General features: G+C 44.3%; 1 protein-coding gene across 5 annotated transcripts in view; it reads left to right on the top strand.

Annotated features, from left to right (window-relative positions):
- Window positions 1-20,621, top strand: part of LOC110495405 (immunoglobulin-like domain-containing receptor 2) — a 58,096-nt gene extending 37,475 nt beyond the window's left edge. For 2 of the 5 annotated variants that reach the window (XM_036982133.1, XM_036982130.1), the window contains 6 exons: window positions 11,605-11,751; window positions 12,455-12,628; window positions 12,877-13,005; window positions 15,098-15,335; window positions 15,749-16,640; window positions 17,871-20,621. In XM_036982133.1, the coding sequence (XP_036838028.1) occupies window positions 11,605-11,751; window positions 12,455-12,628; window positions 12,877-13,005; window positions 15,098-15,335; window positions 15,749-16,640; window positions 17,871-17,906 (1,616 nt within the window). In that variant the 3' untranslated portion in view covers window positions 17,907-20,621. Of the gene's footprint in view, window positions 1-11,604; window positions 11,752-12,454; window positions 12,629-12,876; window positions 13,006-15,097; window positions 15,336-15,748; window positions 16,641-17,107 lie in introns of all 5 variants that reach the window. The other 3 variants (XM_036982132.1, XM_036982131.1, XM_036982134.1) reach the window with 3 other exon arrangements.
- The last annotated feature ends 589 nt before the right edge of the window (window positions 20,622-21,210 follow it).

Raw genomic sequence — 21,210 nt, 5'->3', positions numbered from 1 at the left:
AGTAATGATGTTTACAGGATGGTTGAACAGGACATTATGGAGTAATGATGTGTACAGGGTTTACAGGATGGTTGAACTGGACATTATGGAGTAATGATGTTTACAGGATGGTTGAACGGGACATTACGGAGTAATGATGTTTACAGGATGGTTGAACTGGACATTACGGAGTAATGATGTTTACAGGATGGTTGAACTGGACATTATGGAGTAATGATGTTTACAGGGTTTACAGGATGGTTGAACTGGACATTACAGAGTAATGATGTTTACAGGATGGTTGAACTGGACATTACGGAGTAATGATGTTTACAGGATGGTTGAACAGGACATTATGGAGTAATGATGTTTACAGGGTTTACAGGATGGTTGAACTGGACATTACGGAGTAATGATGTTTACAGGATGGTTGAACTGGACATTACGGAGTAATGATGTTTACAGGATGGTTGAACTGGACATTACGGAGTAATGATGTTTACAGGATGGTTGAACTGGACATTATGGAGTAATGATGTTTACAGGATGGTTGAACGGGACATTACGGAGTAATGATGTTTACAGGATGGTTGAACGGGACATTATGGAGTAATGATGTTTACATGATGGTTGAACAGGACATTATGGAGTAATGATGTTTACAGGATGGTTGAACGGGACATTATGGAGTAATGATGTTTACAGGATGGTTGAACTGGACATTACGGAGTAATGATGTTTACAGGATGGTTGAACTGGACATTATGGAGTAATGATGTTTACAGGATGGTTGAACTGGACATTACGGAGTAATGATGTTTACAGGATGGTTGAACGGGACATTACGTGGTAATGATGTTTACAGGATGGTTGAACAGGACATTATGGAGTAATGATGTTTACAGGATGGTTGAACTGGACATTATGGAGTAATGATGTTTACAGGATGGTTGAACTGGACATTACGGAGTAATGATGTTTACAGGATGGCTGAACGGCACATCATGGGAGTCAGAGAGAAGGGAGTTGATATTGTCTTCTGTCACATTCCCCAAATTCAGATGTTTCCTCATCTTGGAGGTTGTTGACAGATTTGGGTATGGTGAGATGGAAATGGCTTATTCAGTGATGACTCATTCACTCTCATTTCAAATGTTGATGTTGCACTAGTACGTGTTCTTCTCAACAGCAGCTCCCACATCATACTGTAATGTTTTTGTTTAGCAGCTCCCACATCGTACTGTAGTGTTTGTGTTTAGCAGCTCCCACATCGTACTGTAGTGTTTGTGTTTAGCAGCTCCCACATCGTACTGTAGTGTTTGTGTTTAGCAGCTCCCACATCGTACTGTAGTGTTTGTGTTTAGCAGCTCCCACATCGTACTGTAGTGTTTGTGTTTAGCAGCTCCCACATCGTATCGTACTGTAGTGTTTGTGTTTAGCAGCTCCCACATCGTACTGTAGTGTTTGTGTTTAGCAGCTCCCACATCGTACTGTAGTGTTTGTGTTTGTGTTTAGCAGCTCCCACATCGTACTGTAGTGTTTGTGTTTAGCAGCTCCCACATCGTACTGTAGTGTTTGTGTTTAGCAGCTCCCACATCGTACTGTAGTGTTTGTGTTTAGCAGCTCCCACATCGGACTGTAGTGTTTGTGTTTAGCAGCTCCCACATCGTACTGTAGTGTTTGTGTTTAGCAGATCCCACATCGTACTGTAGTGTTTGTGTTTAGCAGATCCCACATCGTACTGTAGTGTTTGTGTTTAGCAGATCCCACATCGTACTGTAGTGTTTGTGTTTAGCAGCTCCCACATCGTACTGTAGTGTTTGTGTTTAGCAGCTCCCACATCGTACTGTAGTGTTTGTGTTTAGCAGATCCTACATCGTACTGTAGTGTTTGTGTTTAGCAGCTCCCACATCGTACTGTAGTGTTTGTGTTTAGCAGCTCCCACATCGTACTGTAGTGTTTGTGTTTAGCAGCTCCCACATCGTACTGTAGTGTTTGTGTTTAGCAGCTCCCACATCGTACTGTAGTGTTTGTGTTTAGCAGCTCCCACATCGTACTGTAGTGTTTGTGTTTAGCAGCTCACACATCGTACTGTAGTGTTTGTGTTTAGCAGCTCACACATCGTACTGTAGTGTTTGTGTTTAGCAGATCCTACATCGTACTGTAGTGTTTGTGTTTAGCAGCTCCCACATCGTACTGTAGTGTTTGTGTTTAGCAGCTCCCACATCGTACTGTAGTGTTTGTGTTTAGCAGATCCTACATCGTACTGTAGTGTTTGTGTTTAGCAGCTCCCACATCGTACTGTAGTGTTTGTGTTTAGCAGCTCCCACATCGTACTGTAGTGTTTGTGTTTAGCAGCTCCCACATCGTACTGTAGTGTTTGTGTTTAGCAGCTCCCACATCGTACTGTAGTGTTTGTGTTTAGCAGCTCCCACATCGTACTGTAGTGTTTGTGTTTAGCAGCTCCCACATCGTACTGTAGTGTTTGTGTTTAGCAGCTCCCACATCGTACTGTAGTGTTTGTGTTTAGCAGCTCCCACATCGTACTGTAGTGTTTGTGTTTAGCAGCTCCCACATCGTACTGTAGTGTTTGTGTTTAGCAGCTCCCACATCGTACTGTAGTGTTTGTGTTTAGCAGCTCCCACATCGTACTGTAGTGTTTGTGTTTAGCAGCTCCCACATCGTACTGTAGTGTTTGTGTTTAGCAGCTCCCACATCGTACTGTAGTGTTTGTGTTTAGCAGCTCCCACATCGTACTGTAGTGTTTGTGTTTAGCAGCTCCCACATCGTACTGTAGTGTTTGTGTTTAGCAGCTCCCACATCGTACTGTAGTGTTTGTGTTTAGCAGCTCCCACATCGTACTGTAGTGTTTGTGTTTAGCAGCTCCCACATCGTACTGTAGTGTTTGTGTTTAGCAGCTCCCACATCGTACTGTAGTGTTTGTGTTTAGCAGATCCCACATCGTACTGTAGTGTTTGTGTTTAGCAGCTCCCACATCGTACTGTAGTGTTTGTGTTTAGCAGCTCCCACATCGTACTGTAGTGTTTGTGTTTAGCAGATCCCACATCGTACTGTAGTGTTTGTGTTTAGCAGATCCCACATCGTACTGTAGTGTTTGTGTTTAGCAGCTCCCACATCGTACTGTAGTGTTTGTGTTTAGCAGCTCCCACATCGTACTGTAGTGTTTGTGTTTAGCAGCTCCCACATCGTACTGTAGTGTTTGTGTTTAGCAGCTCCCACATCATACTGTAGTGTTTGTGTTTAGCAGCTCCCACATCGTACTGTAGTGTTTGTGTTTAGCAGCTCCCACATCGTACTGTAGTGTTTGTGTTTAGCAGATCCCACATCGTACTGTAGTGTTTGTGTTTAGCAGCTCCCACATCGTACTGTAGTGTTTGTGTTTAGCAGCTCCCACATCGTACTGTAGTGTTTGTGTTTAGCAGATCCCACATCGTACTGTAATGTTTTTGTTTAGCAGCTCCCACATCGTACTGTAGTGTTTGTGTTTAGCAGCTCCCACATCGTACTGTAGTGTTTGTGTTTAGCAGCTCCCACATCGTACTGTAGTGTTTGTGTTTAGCAGCTCCCACATCGTACTGTAGTGTTTGTGTTTAGCAGCTCCCACATCGTACTGTAGTGTTTGTGTTTAGCAGCTCCCACATCGTACTGTAGTGTTTGTGTTTAGCAGATCCCACATCGTACTGTAGTGTTTGTGTTTAGCAGCTCCCACATCGTACTGTAGTGTTTGTGTTTAGCAGCTCCCACATCGTACTGTAGTGTTTGTGTTTAGCAGATCCCACATCGTACTGTAATGTTTTTGTTTAGCAGCTCCCACATCGTACTGTAGTGTTTGTGTTTAGCAGCTCCCACATCGTACTGTAGTGTTTGTGTTTAGCAGCTCCCACATCGTACTGCAGTGTTTGTGTTTAGCAGCTCCCACATCGTATCGTACTGTAGTGTTTGTGTTTAGCAGCTCCCACATCGTACTGTAGTGTTTGTGTTTAGCAGCTCCCACATCGTACTGTAGTGTTTGTGTTTGTGTTTAGCAGCTCCCACATCGTACTGTAGTGTTTGTGTTTAGCAGCTCCCACATCGTACTGTAGTGTTTGTGTTTAGCAGCTCCCACATCGTACTGTAGTGTTTGTGTTTAGCAGCTCCCACATCGGACTGTAGTGTTTGTGTTTAGCAGCTCCCACATCGTACTGTAGTGTTTGTGTTTAGCAGATCCCACATCGTACTGTAGTGTTTGTGTTTAGCAGATCCCACATCGTACTGTAGTGTTTGTGTTTAGCAGATCCCACATCGTACTGTAGTGTTTGTGTTTAGCAGCTCCCACATCGTACTGTAGTGTTTGTGTTTAGCAGCTCCCACATCGTACTGTAGTGTTTGTGTTTAGCAGATCCTACATCGTACTGTAGTGTTTGTGTTTAGCAGCTCCCACATCGTACTGTAGTGTTTGTGTTTAGCAGCTCCCACATCGTACTGTAGTGTTTGTGTTTAGCAGCTCCCACATCGTACTGTAGTGTTTGTGTTTAGCAGCTCCCACATCGTACTGTAGTGTTTGTGTTTAGCAGCTCCCACATCGTACTGTAGTGTTTGTGTTTAGCAGCTCACACATCGTACTGTAGTGTTTGTGTTTAGCAGCTCACACATCGTACTGTAGTGTTTGTGTTTAGCAGATCCTACATCGTACTGTAGTGTTTGTGTTTAGCAGCTCCCACATCGTACTGTAGTGTTTGTGTTTAGCAGCTCCCACATCGTACTGTAGTGTTTGTGTTTAGCAGATCCTACATCGTACTGTAGTGTTTGTGTTTAGCAGCTCCCACATCGTACTGTAGTGTTTGTGTTTAGCAGCTCCCACATCGTACTGTAGTGTTTGTGTTTAGCAGCTCCCACATCGTACTGTAGTGTTTGTGTTTAGCAGCTCCCACATCGTACTGTAGTGTTTGTGTTTAGCAGCTCCCACATCGTACTGTAGTGTTTGTGTTTAGCAGCTCCCACATCGTACTGTAGTGTTTGTGTTTAGCAGCTCCCACATCGTACTGTAGTGTTTGTGTTTAGCAGCTCCCACATCGTACTGTAGTGTTTGTGTTTAGCAGATCCCACATCGTACTGTAGTGTTTGTGTTTAGCAGCTCCCACATCGTACTGTAGTGTTTGTGTTTAGCAGCTCCCACATCGTACTGTAGTGTTTGTGTTTAGCAGCTCCCACATCGTACTGTAGTGTTTGTGTTTAGCAGCTCCCACATCGTACTGTAGTGTTTGTGTTTAGCAGCTCCCACATCGTACTGTAGTGTTTGTGTTTAGCAGCTCCCACATCGTACTGTAGTGTTTGTGTTTAGCAGCTCCCACATCGTACTGTAGTGTTTGTGTTTAGCAGCTCCCACATCGTACTGTAGTGTTTGTGTTTAGCAGCTCCCACATCGTACTGTAGTGTTTGTGTTTAGCAGCTCCCACATCGTACTGTAGTGTTTGTGTTTAGCAGCTCCCACATCGTACTGTAGTGTTTGTGTTTAGCAGCTCCCACATCGTACTGTAGTGTTTGTGTTTAGCAGCTCCCACATCGTACTGTAGTGTTTGTGTTTAGCAGCTCCCACATCGTACTGTAGTGTTTGTGTTTAGCAGCTCCCACATCGTACTGTAGTGTTTGTGTTTAGCAGCTCCCACATCGTACTGTAGTGTTTGTGTTTAGCAGCTCCCACATCGTACTGTAGTGTTTGTGTTTAGCAGCTCCCACATCGTACTGTAGTGTTTGTGTTTAGCAGCTCCCACATCGTACTGTAGTGTTTGTGTTTAGCAGCTCCCACATCGTACTGTAGTGTTTGTGTTTAGCAGCTCCCACATCGTACTGTAGTGTTTGTGTTTAGCAGCTCCCACATCGTACTGTAGTGTTTGTGTTTAGCAGCTCCCACATCGTACTGTAGTGTTTGTGTTTAGCAGCTCCCACATCGTACTGTAGTGTTTGTGTTTAGCAGCTCCCACATCGTACTGTAGTGTTTGTGTTTAGCAGCTCCCACATCGTACTGTAGTGTTTGTGTTTAGCAGCTCCCACATCGTACTGTAGTGTTTGTGTTTAGCAGCTCCCACATCGTACTGTAGTGTTTGTGTTTAGCAGCTCCCACATCGTACTGTAGTGTTTGTGTTTAGCAGATCCCACATCGTACTGTAGTGTTTGTGTTTAGCAGCTCCCACATCGTACTGTAGTGTTTGTGTTTAGCAGCTCCCACATCGTACTGTAGTGTTTGTGTTTAGCAGATCCCACATCGTACTGTAGTGTTTGTGTTTAGCAGATCCCACATCGTACTGTAGTGTTTGTGTTTAGCAGCTCCCACATCGTACTGTAGTGTTTGTGTTTAGCAGCTCCCACATCGTACTGTAGTGTTTGTGTTTAGCAGCTCCCACATCGTACTGTAGTGTTTGTGTTTAGCAGCTCCCACATCGTACTGTAGTGTTTGTGTTTAGCAGCTCCCACATCGTACTGTAGTGTTTGTGTTTAGCAGCTCCCACATCGTACTGTAGTGTTTGTGTTTAGCAGATCCCACATCGTACTGTAGTGTTTGTGTTTAGCAGCTCCCACATCGTACTGTAGTGTTTGTGTTTAGCAGCTCCCACATCGTACTGTAGTGTTTGTGTTTAGCAGATCCCACATCGTACTGTAATGTTTTTGTTTAGCAGCTCCCACATCGTACTGTAGTGTTTGTGTTTAGCAGCTCCCACATCGTACTGTAGTGTTTGTGTTTAGCAGCTCCCACATCGTACTGTAGTGTTTGTGTTTAGCAGCTCCCACATCGTACTGTAGTGTTTGTGTTTAGCAGCTCCCACATCGTACTGTAGTGTTTGTGTTTAGCAGCTCCCACATCGTACTGTAGTGTTTGTGTTTAGCAGCTCCCACATCGTACTGTAGTGTTTGTGTTTAGCAGATCCCACATCGTACTGTAGTGTTTGTGTTTAGCAGCTCCCACATCGTACTGTAGTGTTTGTGTTTAGCAGCTCCCACATCGTACTGTAGTGTTTGTGTTTAGCAGCTCCCACATCGTACTGTAGTGTTTGTGTTTAGCAGCTCCCACATCGTACTGTAGTGTTTGTGTTTAGCAGCTCCCACATCGTACTGTAGTGTTTGTGTTTAGCAGATCCTACATCGTACTGTAGTGTTTGTGTTTAGCAGCTCCCACATCGTACTGTAGTGTTTGTGTTTAGCAGCTCCCACATCGTACTGTAGTGTTTGTGTTTAGCAGCTCCCACATCGTACTGTAGTGTTTGTGTTTAGCAGCTCCCACATCGTACTGTAGTGTTTGTGTTTAGCAGCTCCCACATCGTACTGTAGTGTTTGTGTTTAGCAGCTCCCACATCGTACTGTAGTGTTTGTGTTTAGCAGCTCCCACATCGTACTGTAGTGTTTGTGTTTAGCAGCTCCCACATCGTACTGTAGTGTTTGTGTTTAGCAGCTCCCACATCGTACTGTAGTGTTTGTGTTTAGCAGCTCCCACATCGTACTGTAGTGTTTGTGTTTAGCAGCTCCCACATCGTACTGTAGTGTTTGTGTTTAGCAGCTCCCACATCGTACTGTAGTGTTTGTGTTTAGCAGCTCCCACATCGTACTGTAGTGTTTGTGTTTAGCAGCTCCCACATCGTACTGTAGTGTTTGTGTTTAGCAGCTCCCACATCGTACTGTAGTGTTTGTGTTTAGCAGCTCCCACATCGTACTGTAGTGTTTGTGTTTAGCAGCTCCCACATCGTACTGTAGTGTTTGTGTTTAGCAGATCCCACATCGTACTGTAGTGTTTGTGTTTAGCAGCTCCCACATCGTACTGTAGTGTTTGTGTTTAGCAGCTCCCACATCGTACTGTAGTGTTTGTGTTTAGCAGATCCCACATCGTACTGTAGTGTTTGTGTTTAGCAGATCCCACATCGTACTGTAGTGTTTGTGTTTAGCAGCTCCCACATCGTACTGTAGTGTTTGTGTTTAGCAGCTCCCACATCGTACTGTAGTGTTTGTGTTTAGCAGCTCCCACATCGTACTGTAGTGTTTGTGTTTAGCAGCTCCCACATCGTACTGTAGTGTTTGTGTTTAGCAGCTCCCACATCGTACTGTAGTGTTTGTGTTTAGCAGCTCCCACATCGTACTGTAGTGTTTGTGTTTAGCAGATCCCACATCGTACTGTAGTGTTTGTGTTTAGCAGCTCCCACATCGTACTGTAGTGTTTGTGTTTAGCAGCTCCCACATCGTACTGTAGTGTTTGTGTTTAGCAGATCCCACATCGTACTGTAGTGTTTTTGTTTAGCAGCTCCCACATCGTACTGTAGTGTTTGTGTTTAGCAGCTCCCACATCGTACTGTAGTGTTTGTGTTTAGCAGCTCCCACATCGTACTGTAGTGTTTGTGTTTAGCAGCTCCCACATCGTACTGTAGTGTTTGTGTTTAGCAGCTCCCACATCGTACTGTAGTGTTTGTGTTTAGCAGCTCCCACATCGTACTGTAGTGTTTGTGTTTAGCAGCTCCCACATCGTACTGTAGTGTTTGTGTTTAGCAGATCCCACATCGTACTGTAGTGTTTGTGTTTAGCAGCTCCCACATCGTACTGTAGTGTTTGTGTTTAGCAGCTCCCACATCGTACTGTAGTGTTTGTGTTTAGCAGCTCCCACATCGTACTGTAGTGTTTGTGTTTAGCAGCTCCCACATCGTACTGTAATGTTTGTGTTTAGCAGCTCCCACATCGTACTGTAGTGTTTGTGTTTAGCAGATCCCACATCGTACTGTAGTGTTTGTGTTTAGCAGCTCCCACATCGTACTGTAGTGTTTGTGTTTAGCAGCTCCCACATCGTACTGTAGTGTTTGTGTTTAGCAGCTCCCACATCGTACTGTAGTGTTTGTGTTTAGCAGCTCCCACATCGTACTGTAGTGTTTGTGTTTAGCAGCTCCCACATCGTACTGTAGTGTTTGTGTTTAGCAGCTCCCACATCGTACTGTAGTGTTTGTGTTTAGCAGCTCCCACATCGTACTGTAGTGTTTGTGTTTAGCAGCTCCCACATCGTACTGTAGTGTTTGTGTTTAGCAGCTCCCACATCATACTGTAGTGTTTATGTTTAGCAGCTCCCACATCGTACTGTAGTGTTTGTGTTTAGCAGCTCCCACATCGTACTGTAGTGTTTGTGTTTAGCAGCTCCCACATCGTACTGTAGTGTTTGTGTTTAGCAGCTCCCACATCATACTGTAGTGTTTATGTTTAGTAGCTCCCACATCGTACTGTAGTGTTTGTGTTTAGCAGCTCCCACATCGTACTGTAGTGTTTGTGTTTAGCAGCTCCCACATCGTACTGTAGTGTTTGTGTTTGTGTTTAGCAGCTCCCACATCGTACTGTAGTGTTTGTGTTTAGCAGCTCCCACATCGTACTGTAGTGTTTGTGTTTAGCAGCTCCCACATCGTACTGTAGTGTTTGTGTTTAGCAGATCCCACATCGTACTGTAGTGTTTGTGTTTAGCAGCTCCCACATCGTACTGTAGTGTTTGTGTTTAGCAGCTCCCACATCGTACTGTAGTGTTTGTGTTTAGCAGCTCCCACATCGTACTGTAGTGTTTGTGTTTAGCAGCTCACACATCGTACTGTAGTGTTTGTGTTTAGCAGCTCACACATCGTACTGTAGTGTTTGTGTTTAGCAGCTCACACATCGTACTGTAGTGTTTGTGTTTAGCAGCTCCCACATCGTACTGTAGTGTTTGTGTTTAGCAGCTCACACATCGTACTGTAGTGTTTGTGTTTAGCAGCTCCCACATCGTACTGTAGTGTTTGTGTTTAGCAGCTCCCACATCGTACTGTAGTGTTTGTGTTTAGCAGCTCCCACATCGTACTGTAGTGTTTGTGTTTAGCAGCTCACACATCGTACTGTAGTGTTTGTGTTTAGCAGCTCACACATCGTACTGTAGTGTTTGTGTTTAGCAGCTCCCACATCGTACTGTAGTGTTTGTGTTTGTAGTAGGTAAAATATTAATATTCAGGGCATTTGGAAAGTATTCAGAACCCTTGACTTTTCCCACATTTTGTTATGTCTTATTTTAAAATTGATTAAATAGTTTTTTCCCCTCATCAATCTACACACAAAACCCCATAATGACAAAGCAAAAACAGGTTTGTAGAATATTTGTACAAATTTATTTTAAAAAATCTGAAATATCACAAGTATTCAGACCCTTTACTCAGTACTTTGTTTAAGCACCTTTGGCAGTGATTACAGCCTCGAGTCTTCTTGGGTATGATGCTGAAAGCTTGGCACACCTGTATTTGGGGAGTTTCTCCCATTTTTCTCTGCAGATCCTCTCAAGCTCTGTCAGGTTTGATGGGGAGCGTCGCTGCAAAGCTATTTTCAGGTCTCTCCAGAGATGTTCGATCGGGTTCAACTCCTGAGCACTCTGGAGTAGGTTTTCATCAAGGACCTCTCTGTACTTTGCTCTGTTCATATTTCCCTCGATCCTGACTAGTCTCCCAGTCCCTGCCGCTGAAAAACATCCCCACAGAATGATGCCGCCACCACCATGCTTCACCATAGGGATGGTGCCAGGTTTCCTCCAGATGTGACGCTTGGCATTCACGACAAAGATTTCGATTTGGTTTCATCAGACCAGAGAATCTTGTTTCTCATGGTCTGAGAGACCTTTTGGTGCCTTTTGGCAAACTCCAAGTGGGCTGTCATGTGCCTTATTGTGAGGAGTGGCTTCTGTCTGACCACTCAACCAGGCCCTTCTCCCACGTTTGCTCAGTTTGGCCGGGCGGCCAGCTCTAGGAAGAGTCTTGGTGGTTCCAAACTTCTTCCATTTAAGAATGATGGAGGCCACTGTGTTCTTGGGGACCTTCAATACTGCAGACATTTTTAGTACCCTTCCCCAGATCTGTGCCTCGACACAATCTTGCCTCGGAGCTCTACTTCCTTCGACCTCTTGGCTTGGTTGACATGTAGAGACATCTAAAGGATGGAAACAGGATGGACCTGAGCTCAATTTAGAGTCTCATAGAAAAGGGTCTGAATACCTATGTAAATAAGGTTCTACTTTTTTAATTTGAATACATTTGCTAAAATTTCTGAAAAACTGTTTTCACTTTGTCATAATGGGGTGTTGTGTGTAGATTGATGAGGAACAAAATGATTTAATCGATTTTAGAACAAGGCTGTAATGTAAAAACAAAATGTGGGAAAATGGAAGGGGTTTAAATACATTCCGAATGCATTGTTTGTCTCTGTGTATTAGAGAGAATACAAACATGTCTCTGTGTGTAGTATATAGAATACAAATATATGTCTCTGTGTGTAGTATATAGAATATAAATATATGTCTCTGTGTGTAGAATATAGAATATAAATATATGTCTCTGTGTGTAGTCATCATTCTGTCATAATGATGGTAGTCGATTAGATCAGTATCAACAATGTACTCTCTGCATGACATACTGTAACAGGAAACACTCTTTCCCTTTCCTGCCTGTAGCCTAGTCCCCTGACCAGACTTCCTGAAAAGTTGAGAGGATGTGTGTGTGTGTGTGTGGAGAGTGCGAGGGAATACTCTTCCAAGCAAAAACAAATACCACTTCCTACTCTAGAATGTTTTTGAAATGTAACTTTCATCTCTCTCTCTTCCAGAATGGGCCTTTGTGGGCTCGGTAGCCCTGGGTATTATCCTGTTCATCTTGCTGTTTGGTGTGTGTTGGTGCCAGTGCTGTCCTCACTCCTGCTGCTGTTATGTGTCCTGTTGGTGCTGCCCTGAGACCTGCTGCTGCCCACGACACTGTGAGTCCTGCTGCTTCCACTGGAGATCATACCATGTTAGATCAACTGTTGTAGTAAACTAATATTGTAGCATACTACAGTTATTGTAGCATATCACACTGTATGTCACTCATTCTACCAATCCACTACCACCTTTTTAGTGGATATAATGTCTACTACTGTAGAATTCCCAGAGCACCTGTGGAGTCTGGAATACCTGAAGTGATGAATGTTCCACCTCCAGTATTACCTGTGGAGTCTGGAATACCTGAAGTATTACATGTGGAGTCTGGAATACCTGAAGTGATGAATGTTCCACCTCCAGTATTACCTGTGGAGTCTGGAATACCTGAAGTGATGAATGTTCCTCCTCCAGTATTACCTGTGGAGTCTGGAATACCTGAAGTGATGAATGTTCCTCCTCCAGTATTACCTGTGGAGTCTGGAATACCTGAAGTGATGAATGTTCCACCTCCAGTATTACCTGTGGAGTCTGGAATACCTGAAGTGATGAATGTTCCACCTCCAGTATTACCTGTGTAGTCTGGAATACCTGAAGTGATGAATGTTCCTCCTCCAGCATTACCTGTGGAGTTTGGAATACCTGAAGTGATGAATGTTCCACCTCCAGTATTACCTGTGGAGTCTGGAATACCTGAAGTGATGAAGGTTCCTCCTTCAGTCCTTTCTGTGTCTTCTATCTCTCTGTTCTCTCTCCATGTAGTGTACGAGGCAGGAAAGGGGTTGAGGAGCAGGGCTTCGTCCCCCCAGATCGCTGTCTATCCACCCTACTACGTACCTGGGGTCCCGGCCATGGTCCCCATCGCTCCCCCCTCCCTGGTGGACACCACGATGATGTCCGCTCCCCCCTCTGTGTCAGAGAGCAGTGCAGCTGGAGGTGGGTACTGGGTCTGGTGTTGTCTATTGATGTTCTGATGTTTTAAACGTTATCTAACAAACTGCCTTTTCATTTTGAACTTAATTTAAAGCAGCAATATTAAGAAACATACTGGTATAGTTGAACAGCCATTTCTTCACCTTGTTGAACGTGTGGAAAGCTCATACAGAGTCCCAACAGTTTGTCGTAGTGAGGCCTGTCTCTCCTCTCCTGCCTGACAAGTGTTTGTTGTCTCATATACGTCTCAGTGCGGCCTGTGTACCGGCTGCAGTCTACTCTGGATCAGTCCTCTCTGGATCAGGACTCTCTGAAGGTGTTGCAGCACGTAGAGAAACAGCTGGCTCTTTTCCACCCGGCCAAGGCCCAGAGCCACGACTGTAAGCCCGACAGACAGACAAACAGACAGTAGACTCTATACACCCTATACTCTACTTTGTCTGAAATCCACTTCTGCATGTGTCATGACTGTAAGCCCTACAGACAGACAGATAGTTACCCTACCCTGTGTAGACTCAGCAGGACTTATAATCTACTACACTCTGACATCCTCTGTGAAATCAAATCCACTCTGAAATCAACCTGACTCATGGTTGTAAGCCCGACAACCCCTGTGTAGGACAGAGTCAACATGCTTTTTATACTCTAGCTATAATCTGCATGAAATCCATTCTGAAATAACCTCTGCCTACACACTACTCTCTGAAATCCATTCTGAAATAACCTCTGCCTACACACTACTCTCTGAAATAACCTCTGCCTACACACTACTCTCTGAAATAACCTCTGCCTACACACTACTCTCTGAAATAACCTCTGCCTACACACTACTCTCTGAAATCCTAGCTTCAACAGTGCTCCTCTTCTCTCTTCTCCTGCAACTGCACAAGCATTTCGCTACACCCGCAATAACATCTGCTAAATATGTGACCAATAAAAATGTGTTTGATTTGAACTCATAAAGACAACACACCTGATTCCTCCTACTTCATAAAGACAACACACCTGATTCCTCCTACTTCATAAAGACAACACACCTGATTCCTCTTACTTCATAAAGACAACACACCTGATTCCTCTTACTTCATAAAGACAACACACCTGATTCCTCCTACTTCATAAAGACAACACACCTGATTCCTCCTACTTCATAAAGACAACACGCCTGATTCCTCTTACTTCATAAAGACAACACACCTGATTCCTCCTACTTCATAAAGACAACACACCTGATTCATCCTACTTCATAAAGACAACACACCTGATTCCTCCTACTTCATAAAGACAACACACCTGATTCCTCCTACTTCATAAAGACAACACACCTGATTCCTCTTACTTCATAAAGACAACACACCTGATTCCTCCTACTTCATAAAGACAACACACCTGATTCATCCTACTTCATAAAGACAACACACCTGATTCCTCCTACTTCATAAAGACAACACACCTGATTCTTCCTACTTCATAAAGACAACACACCTGATTCATGCTACTTCATAAAGACAACACACCTGATTCTTCCTACTTCATAAAGACAACACACCTGATTCATCCTACTTCATAAAGACAACACACCTGATTCCTTCTACTTCATAAAGACAACACACCTGATTCTTCCTACTTCATAAAGACAACACACCTGATTCATGCTACTTCATAAAGACAACACACCTGATTCTTCCTACTTCATAAAGACAACACACCTGATTCTTCCTACTTCATAAAGACAACACACCTGATTCTTCCTACTTCATAAAGACAACACACCTGATTCATCCTACTTCATAAAGACAACACACCTGATTCCTTCTACTTCATAAAGACAACACACCTGATTCTTCCTACTTCATAAAGACAACACACCTGATTCATGCTACTTCATAAAGACAACACACCTGATTCTTCCTACTTCATAAAGACAACACACCTGATTCATGCTACTTCATAAAGACAACACACCTGATTCTTCCTACTTCATAAAGACAACACACCTGATTATTCCTACTTCATAAAGACAACACACCTGATTATTCCTACTTCATAAAGACAACACACCTGTTCTTCCTCGTTTTCTGAGCCAGTCTCACACTATCCGTACATCACCACCTTGTTGATCCTCATCTAATGATTCATTCCTCGAATTCCTCCAATCCTCATCAACTGCTGGTAGATTGTTTTCCTTCTCCGATTGGATGTGTTGGCCTTGTGTGTCAAAGACAGTCTGTAAAAGAAGACCTATTGTAATGTGTCTGTTTGTTTCAGAGGTTTTTCATCTAGGACTTCCTCTCTCTCTATGTTCTGTGCATGTCCACTGGATTCTTCATTCACCTGGCATCTTATCTTAGGCCAGGTCACTGTGATACTAACACTGTGATTCATAGTATCATAAATATAGAAACGTACTCATGTCTCCACCCCTCCTCTCTCCTCCTCCTCCTCCTCCCCCTTCCCTCTCCTCTTCCTCAGCCTGCAGTATCTCAGAGCTCAGTTCTCTCCATGAGGTGGATACAGGGGGTTTCCGTCAGTCTTACCGCCAGATACAGAAGAAGGCCCTGCCAGCCATCCCTGACCACGACCGTGACCTTGAAGACATCCCTGACCTCCATCCTCCCTCGTCCTCCTCTCAGACCCGTCGCCCCACACGCTACCAGCACCGCCGCAACCGCAGCATTGAGGAGGACCATCATCATGATAATAACAGCAGGTCGCCAGAAACACCTTTAGACTGACTGTGTGTGGGGGGGAGTGGGGGTTGTGTGTGTGGAGGGGAGTGGGGGTTGTGTGTGTCTTCATAGGGGTTGTGTGTGTGTGTGTGTGTGTGTGTGTGTGTGTGTGTGTGTCTTCATAGGGGTTGTGTGTGTGTGTGTGTGTGTGTGTGTGTGTGTGTGTGTGTGTGTGTGTGTCTTCATAGGGGTTGTGTGTGTGTGTCTTCATAGGGGTTGTGTGTGTGGAGGGGAGTGGGGGTTGTGTGTGTGTGTCTTCATAGGGGTTGTGTGTGTGTGTGTCTTCATAGGGGTTGTGTGTGTGTGTGTGTGTGTCTTCATAGGGGTTGTGTGTGTGTGTGTGTGTTCTGCATGTTCTGCATGTTCTAAGTCCCTAATGAGATGTTATGTCCAGGTGGAACCCTCGTTCAGAGCACCTGCAGCGTAAGGCCTTCCTCCTGGGTGGGAAGTCAGGCTCTCTGGATGAGCTGGAGGAGTTTTCCCAGTGCTACAGACAGAGAGGCCCCAGGGAGGAGCTCACTGTCAGGGACATCAGAGACACCGACCAGGAGTACGAGAGACTGGAGCTGCGGGAACGAGAAGGTGACCGGGATAGGGATCGAGATCGGGAATACTGTCCGCCTTCTTACCGGGACAAGACGACGAAACGTGGTTACCGTGATAACAGAGATCGCGATGACCGCGCAGAGACTTGGCGAGAACGAGATCGCCAAGAGGATTGCCATGGAGATCGTCAGGGAAACCGACAACGCAGTCCGCCACCCTCGCCCAAGAAGAGACGGGGCACGTGGGACAATGAGCTGGAGCAGCGCCCCCCTAAACCCCCCGCCCCTCCTCCTCCTCCTCGCCAGAGCCCCCGGGGGCGGGACTACGATGACGAACTCCTGAGCACTCTTTTGGAGCGCAAGACCAGACGGGGTGGGGCCAGTGACAGTGGAGGTGATAGGGGCAGGGGAGGGGGGCGCAGCGAAGAGGACACGCCCTCAGACACACCCTCTAAGGGCTCTAAGGGCTCTAAGAAGAGCAGCGGCAGTGGCGGTGAGCGTCACCATGGCCGTTGTCCTAGCAACAGGGAGGTGGAGTTGGTATTAGACTCACGGGGAGAAGACTCTCTACCCCCGTACTGCCAGACTGCGTTAGAGCGGTTCAGAGCCGCTGAGCGCCCCTCCCCCTCCCCTCGCCCCTCCACCCATTCTTCCCGCCCCTCCAACGGAGGCTCCACCCATAGCCACACCCATACCCTACAGCAGGAGAGCGGAGAGGAGCGGGATAAGCCCCGGAAAGTGGTGAGCTACATTTAGGGTACACCCAGTATGGGTTCACTTCATCCACAGTAGAAATACACTGAAGAGATACTGTACTATAGTTGAGACTACTGATTTAGGGCAAAGATATCCTTATGCTCATACAGTACTGTAGCTAAGACTGCTTAAAGGAATACTTCAGGATTTTGTCAATGAATCCCTTTATCTACTTCCCCAGAGTAAGATTAACCTGTAGATACCGTTTTTATGTCTCTGCGTACAGTTTGAAGGAAGATGCTAACTAACGTTAGCACAATGACTGGACGTCTATGGTAACTGCTAGCAATGCTAGTTAGCATTGGTTTGCAAAACTACTGAATGCAGAGACATAAAATTGGTATCCATGAGTTAATCTGACTGGGGAAGTAGATAAAGGGCTTCGTTGCCAAAATCCCCAAGTATCCCTTTAAGGTAAGACAAGAGATAAGCTTTATGCCCATTTTTCTCAGGTATGGAGGCTCACCTTAACAGATATACTGTGACTCAGGTGAGAAAGGAATCTGTTTTAGAAGTCATTGCACCTGTGCCTCTTTAGCCAGAGAGATAAGCAGAATCAGACCATAATAAGAAAAGCTGGAAAACTATCGTCAAGATCTGAACCTGAACCACTGCTTACCTTTTATAGCGTTCCATTCTGGGGGTTTTCTTATTCCCTGGGTTTGTTTTTCTAATCTAATGGTTTACAACTGTGTTTATATGGACTTTTATGGATCTAACTCCATTTGTCTGCAATCAGTTACAATTAAAAGGCACAGGTGATTAGATATCACATTTGTTCAACTTAACATATTGACTAGCACTACTACTACTACAACTACTACTACTACCACCACTACTACTACTACTACTACTACTACCACTACTACTACTTGGCTAATGCCAGCGTTGTGTTCAGCCTTCTAACAGTTTTTTTGTTTTACCTCAGTTGAAATGGCAGAGCCAGGTCAAATCTCTTTGTAACCTTTGTGCCCCCAATGTGACCCCAGAACCTGACGTCACTTATCCTTCTTATTCTGCCTGCTTGCTGCTCCTCTCCCAACTAACTGACAGAGCTTGGCTTGCTACTCCTCTCCCAACTAACTGACAGAGCTTGGCTGAGACGAGCGGGGTATTTTCACCATTACACTGAGCCAAATGAGCACAAAGCACAGCTTCCATCACTCTGCACACACGTGACTAACGTGAAGCTCTCTTGCTGTTTTCTTTTAACAGAGCACTCTTCTTAGCAGAGACTCTCTCATAGTTTGATGCCTGGAGAGGACACATACAGACTCTGGGAAAGACACAGGGGATTATCCTCTACCCCCCCATCACCCCACACAGGGGATCATCCTCTACTCCCCCCATCACCCCACACAGGGGATCATCCTCTACCCCCCCATCACCCCACACAGGGGATCATCCTCTACCCCCCCCATCACCCCACACTGGGGAGGAGAGAGGTTCTCAGAGCACACTAGGCAAGCAGAGAACCCCATGGAGAGGTCAGTGACCAGCAGAGGGAATGGCTACCTCTGAGTGACAGGCAGTACAACAACTGGACTGACCATGGCACAGGACGTGGGACGGTCTGATCAGACTTTAGATACACATCAATCACCATGACCTAAGAAGAAGAGTACTGTTCAGAGCTGTGACAAAGACCTCTGGATGCACAGGACAAATAGCACTGTGTGTGTGTGAGAGACGAAGTATGGTGCTTATTCCTGTCTGCTCTTTTGTGTGTCAGAGTGAATAGTTTCTCCATCTCCCTCTCCATTCTATTCTCCTCTCTCACTTACAACACACACTGAATGACGATGTCATTCCGGAGTTTCTGTCACTGCCACCTCTACACAGTGCAACGCTCTCTCTGTGAAGTCGCTGAATGATGATGTCACTCTGGGGTTTCTGCCACAGCCTGCACCACCACTGCCCAGTCACGGCCGAAGGCCGCCGTTGAGACAACGTTTGGATTCTGTTGTGTGAATGGTGTGGATCCCCCATACCATTGTGTTTGTCAGTGTAAAGCACCTGTTGGCCTTGCTTGGCCTTGACTCTGTGGATAGAGGACACAGTGTTTCTTAATCATTGTGTTTAATGCAATGATACAATGTGGGTTATACCCAGTAAGTTTGGACTAGAGGGTACTACTAACAGAGCCGGGGAGAGAAACTGGAACTTTAGGGACGGCAGGTAGCCTAGCGGTTAAGAGCGAAAGGTCGGTGGTTCAAATCCTCGAGCCGCCTAGGGTGAAAAGAAATGTGTTGATGTGCCCTTGAGCAAGGCACTTAACCCCAATCGCTCCTGTAAGTCGCTCTGGATAAGAGTGTCTGCTAGATGACGTAAATGTACTGGGTTGTGATTATGTGCCATCTATCCTTCGAAGACTGTATTTGGTTTATAATAGTTTTATACATAGTTTATCAACTCTGCCTGTCTCTGTGTTAAATCATGTTGTGATTACAATGCAGTAAATGATTGTGCAAGTGTAACTGAAAGCACTTGTGGGTATGTCTGTGTGTGTTTAAGATAAGATAACCAAGGTGTGTTTAGTTTTCTTATCATTGTTGTGTAAACCGCTAAACACACAACTTTATCTCCACTCATTAGCACTTACACACACACACACACACACACACATTTACTGACCTTCATGCAAACATACTGGCTGTCAACTTACCACAGCTCTTTCTCGCGCCTTGTAGAAGGATTCGTTACAATTGTTCATGTTTAGTGTTGTTGTTTTTTTCCACTTCTTTCAGTGTAGTTATTGTTCATAGCTTTTGTGCTTTTCTATGTTATTTTCTTTCTATGCTTGTTCTACGTCATCGTGTTCCTGTGTTCCATTTATCTGTCTGTCAATGAGACGGTTGTTTCACAGCCCAGCTCCCTGTCTGTCAATGAGACGTTGTTTCACTGAGTTGAAGTCATAGGCGACAGGCAACAATGGCTTTGTCTATTTATGATCATCACCAACTGACTGTTACTCTAAGAGATCTGGTAATCACACACACACACACACACACACACACACACACACACACACACACACACACACACACACAGTATCTTGGAAAGTGCATGTTGGTGAACACTAAACGGCGGCAGGGTAGCCTAGTGGTTAGAGTGTTGGACTAGTAACCGAAAGGTTGCAAGTTCAAATCCCCGAGCTGACAAGGTACAAATCTGTTCCTAGGCCGTCATTGTAAATAAGAATGTGTTCTTAACTGACTTGCCTAGTTAAATAAAGGTAAAATAAATAAACACTGAAGTTGTATTTCTCCTTTAGGTCACCTTGTTATAGTAACTTATACCATAAGTGGGGCTTTTTGCAATAACACTTACCGTCCGTTACAAACTAATACCTAATTAACTATTATTTATTATTTACCTCCAGAGACGCAGTTTAACCACAGCCTTTACCTCAAATACTGTTGACCAGGCAGCTTCAATCTCATTCAATAAAGTCTACTTAATCTACACATCTTCTCCACTGTCCTTCATTCAGTTTATAAGGACCTTTTGTCATCCTTCAGGTGTTATGTCTTTATGGTGGTAAAGTATGTCTTATAAATCACTGTAGTAAAGTATGTCTTATAAATCACTGTAGTAAAGTATGTCTTATAAATCACTGTAGTAAAGTATGTCTTATAAATCACTGTAGTAAAGTATGTCTTATAAATCACTGTAGTAAAGTATGTCTTATAAATCACTGTAGTAAAGTATGTCTTATAAATCACTGTAGTAAAGTATGTCTTATAAATCACTGTAGTAAAGTATGTCTTATAAATCACTGTAGTAAAGTATGTCTTATAAATCACTGTAGTAAAGTATGTCTTATAAATCACTGTAGTAAAGTATGTCTTATAAATCACTGTAGTAAAGTATGTCTTATAAATCACTGTAGTAAAGTATGTCTTATAAATCACTGTAGTAAAGTATGTCTTATAAATCACTGTAGTAAAGTATGTCTTATAAATCACTGTAGTAAAGTATGTCTTATAAATCACTGTAGTAAAGTATGTCTTATAAATCACTGTAGTAAAGTATGTCTTATAAATCACTGTAGTAAAGTATGTCTTATAAATCACTGTAGTAAAGTATGTCTTATAAATCACTGTAGACTTGTAAACTGTGGTATGTTTTATAAACTATTTGTGAATCAACAATGTAGTTCTTATGAAGACTATATGAATGCTCTAGAAAGTCTTGATATAAGTGGGTCAGTTAATTGTTCTGTTTTCTGATACACATGTCCTCTGTTGTGTCTGAGGCGCTGGCTGTTTTCCGCCCGGCGACTCATGATGTGGCTTGGGAGGTTGGGGAGGGGCTGACCACTCAGCTCAGGGTTGTATGTGAGGAATGTGGTTGAGCAAGTCCTTCCTAGGCCTGAGAGTCTCAGAGCTTACACACACGCTAGCCTGAGGGGAGTGATGACATCACTTCTATGAGAGGATAACAACAAATATGTCAGCTAGATAACAACTATGTCAGCTAGATAACAACTATGTCAGCTAGATAACAACAACTATGTCAGCTAGATAACAACAACTATGTCAGCTAGATAACA

This window comes from Oncorhynchus mykiss, chromosome 7 (assembly GCF_013265735.2).
Source record: "Oncorhynchus mykiss isolate Arlee chromosome 7, USDA_OmykA_1.1, whole genome shotgun sequence".
NCBI classification, from domain to species: Eukaryota; Metazoa; Chordata; class Actinopteri; order Salmoniformes; family Salmonidae; genus Oncorhynchus; species Oncorhynchus mykiss.
This window is presented reverse-complemented; position numbering and strand designations above follow the sequence as displayed.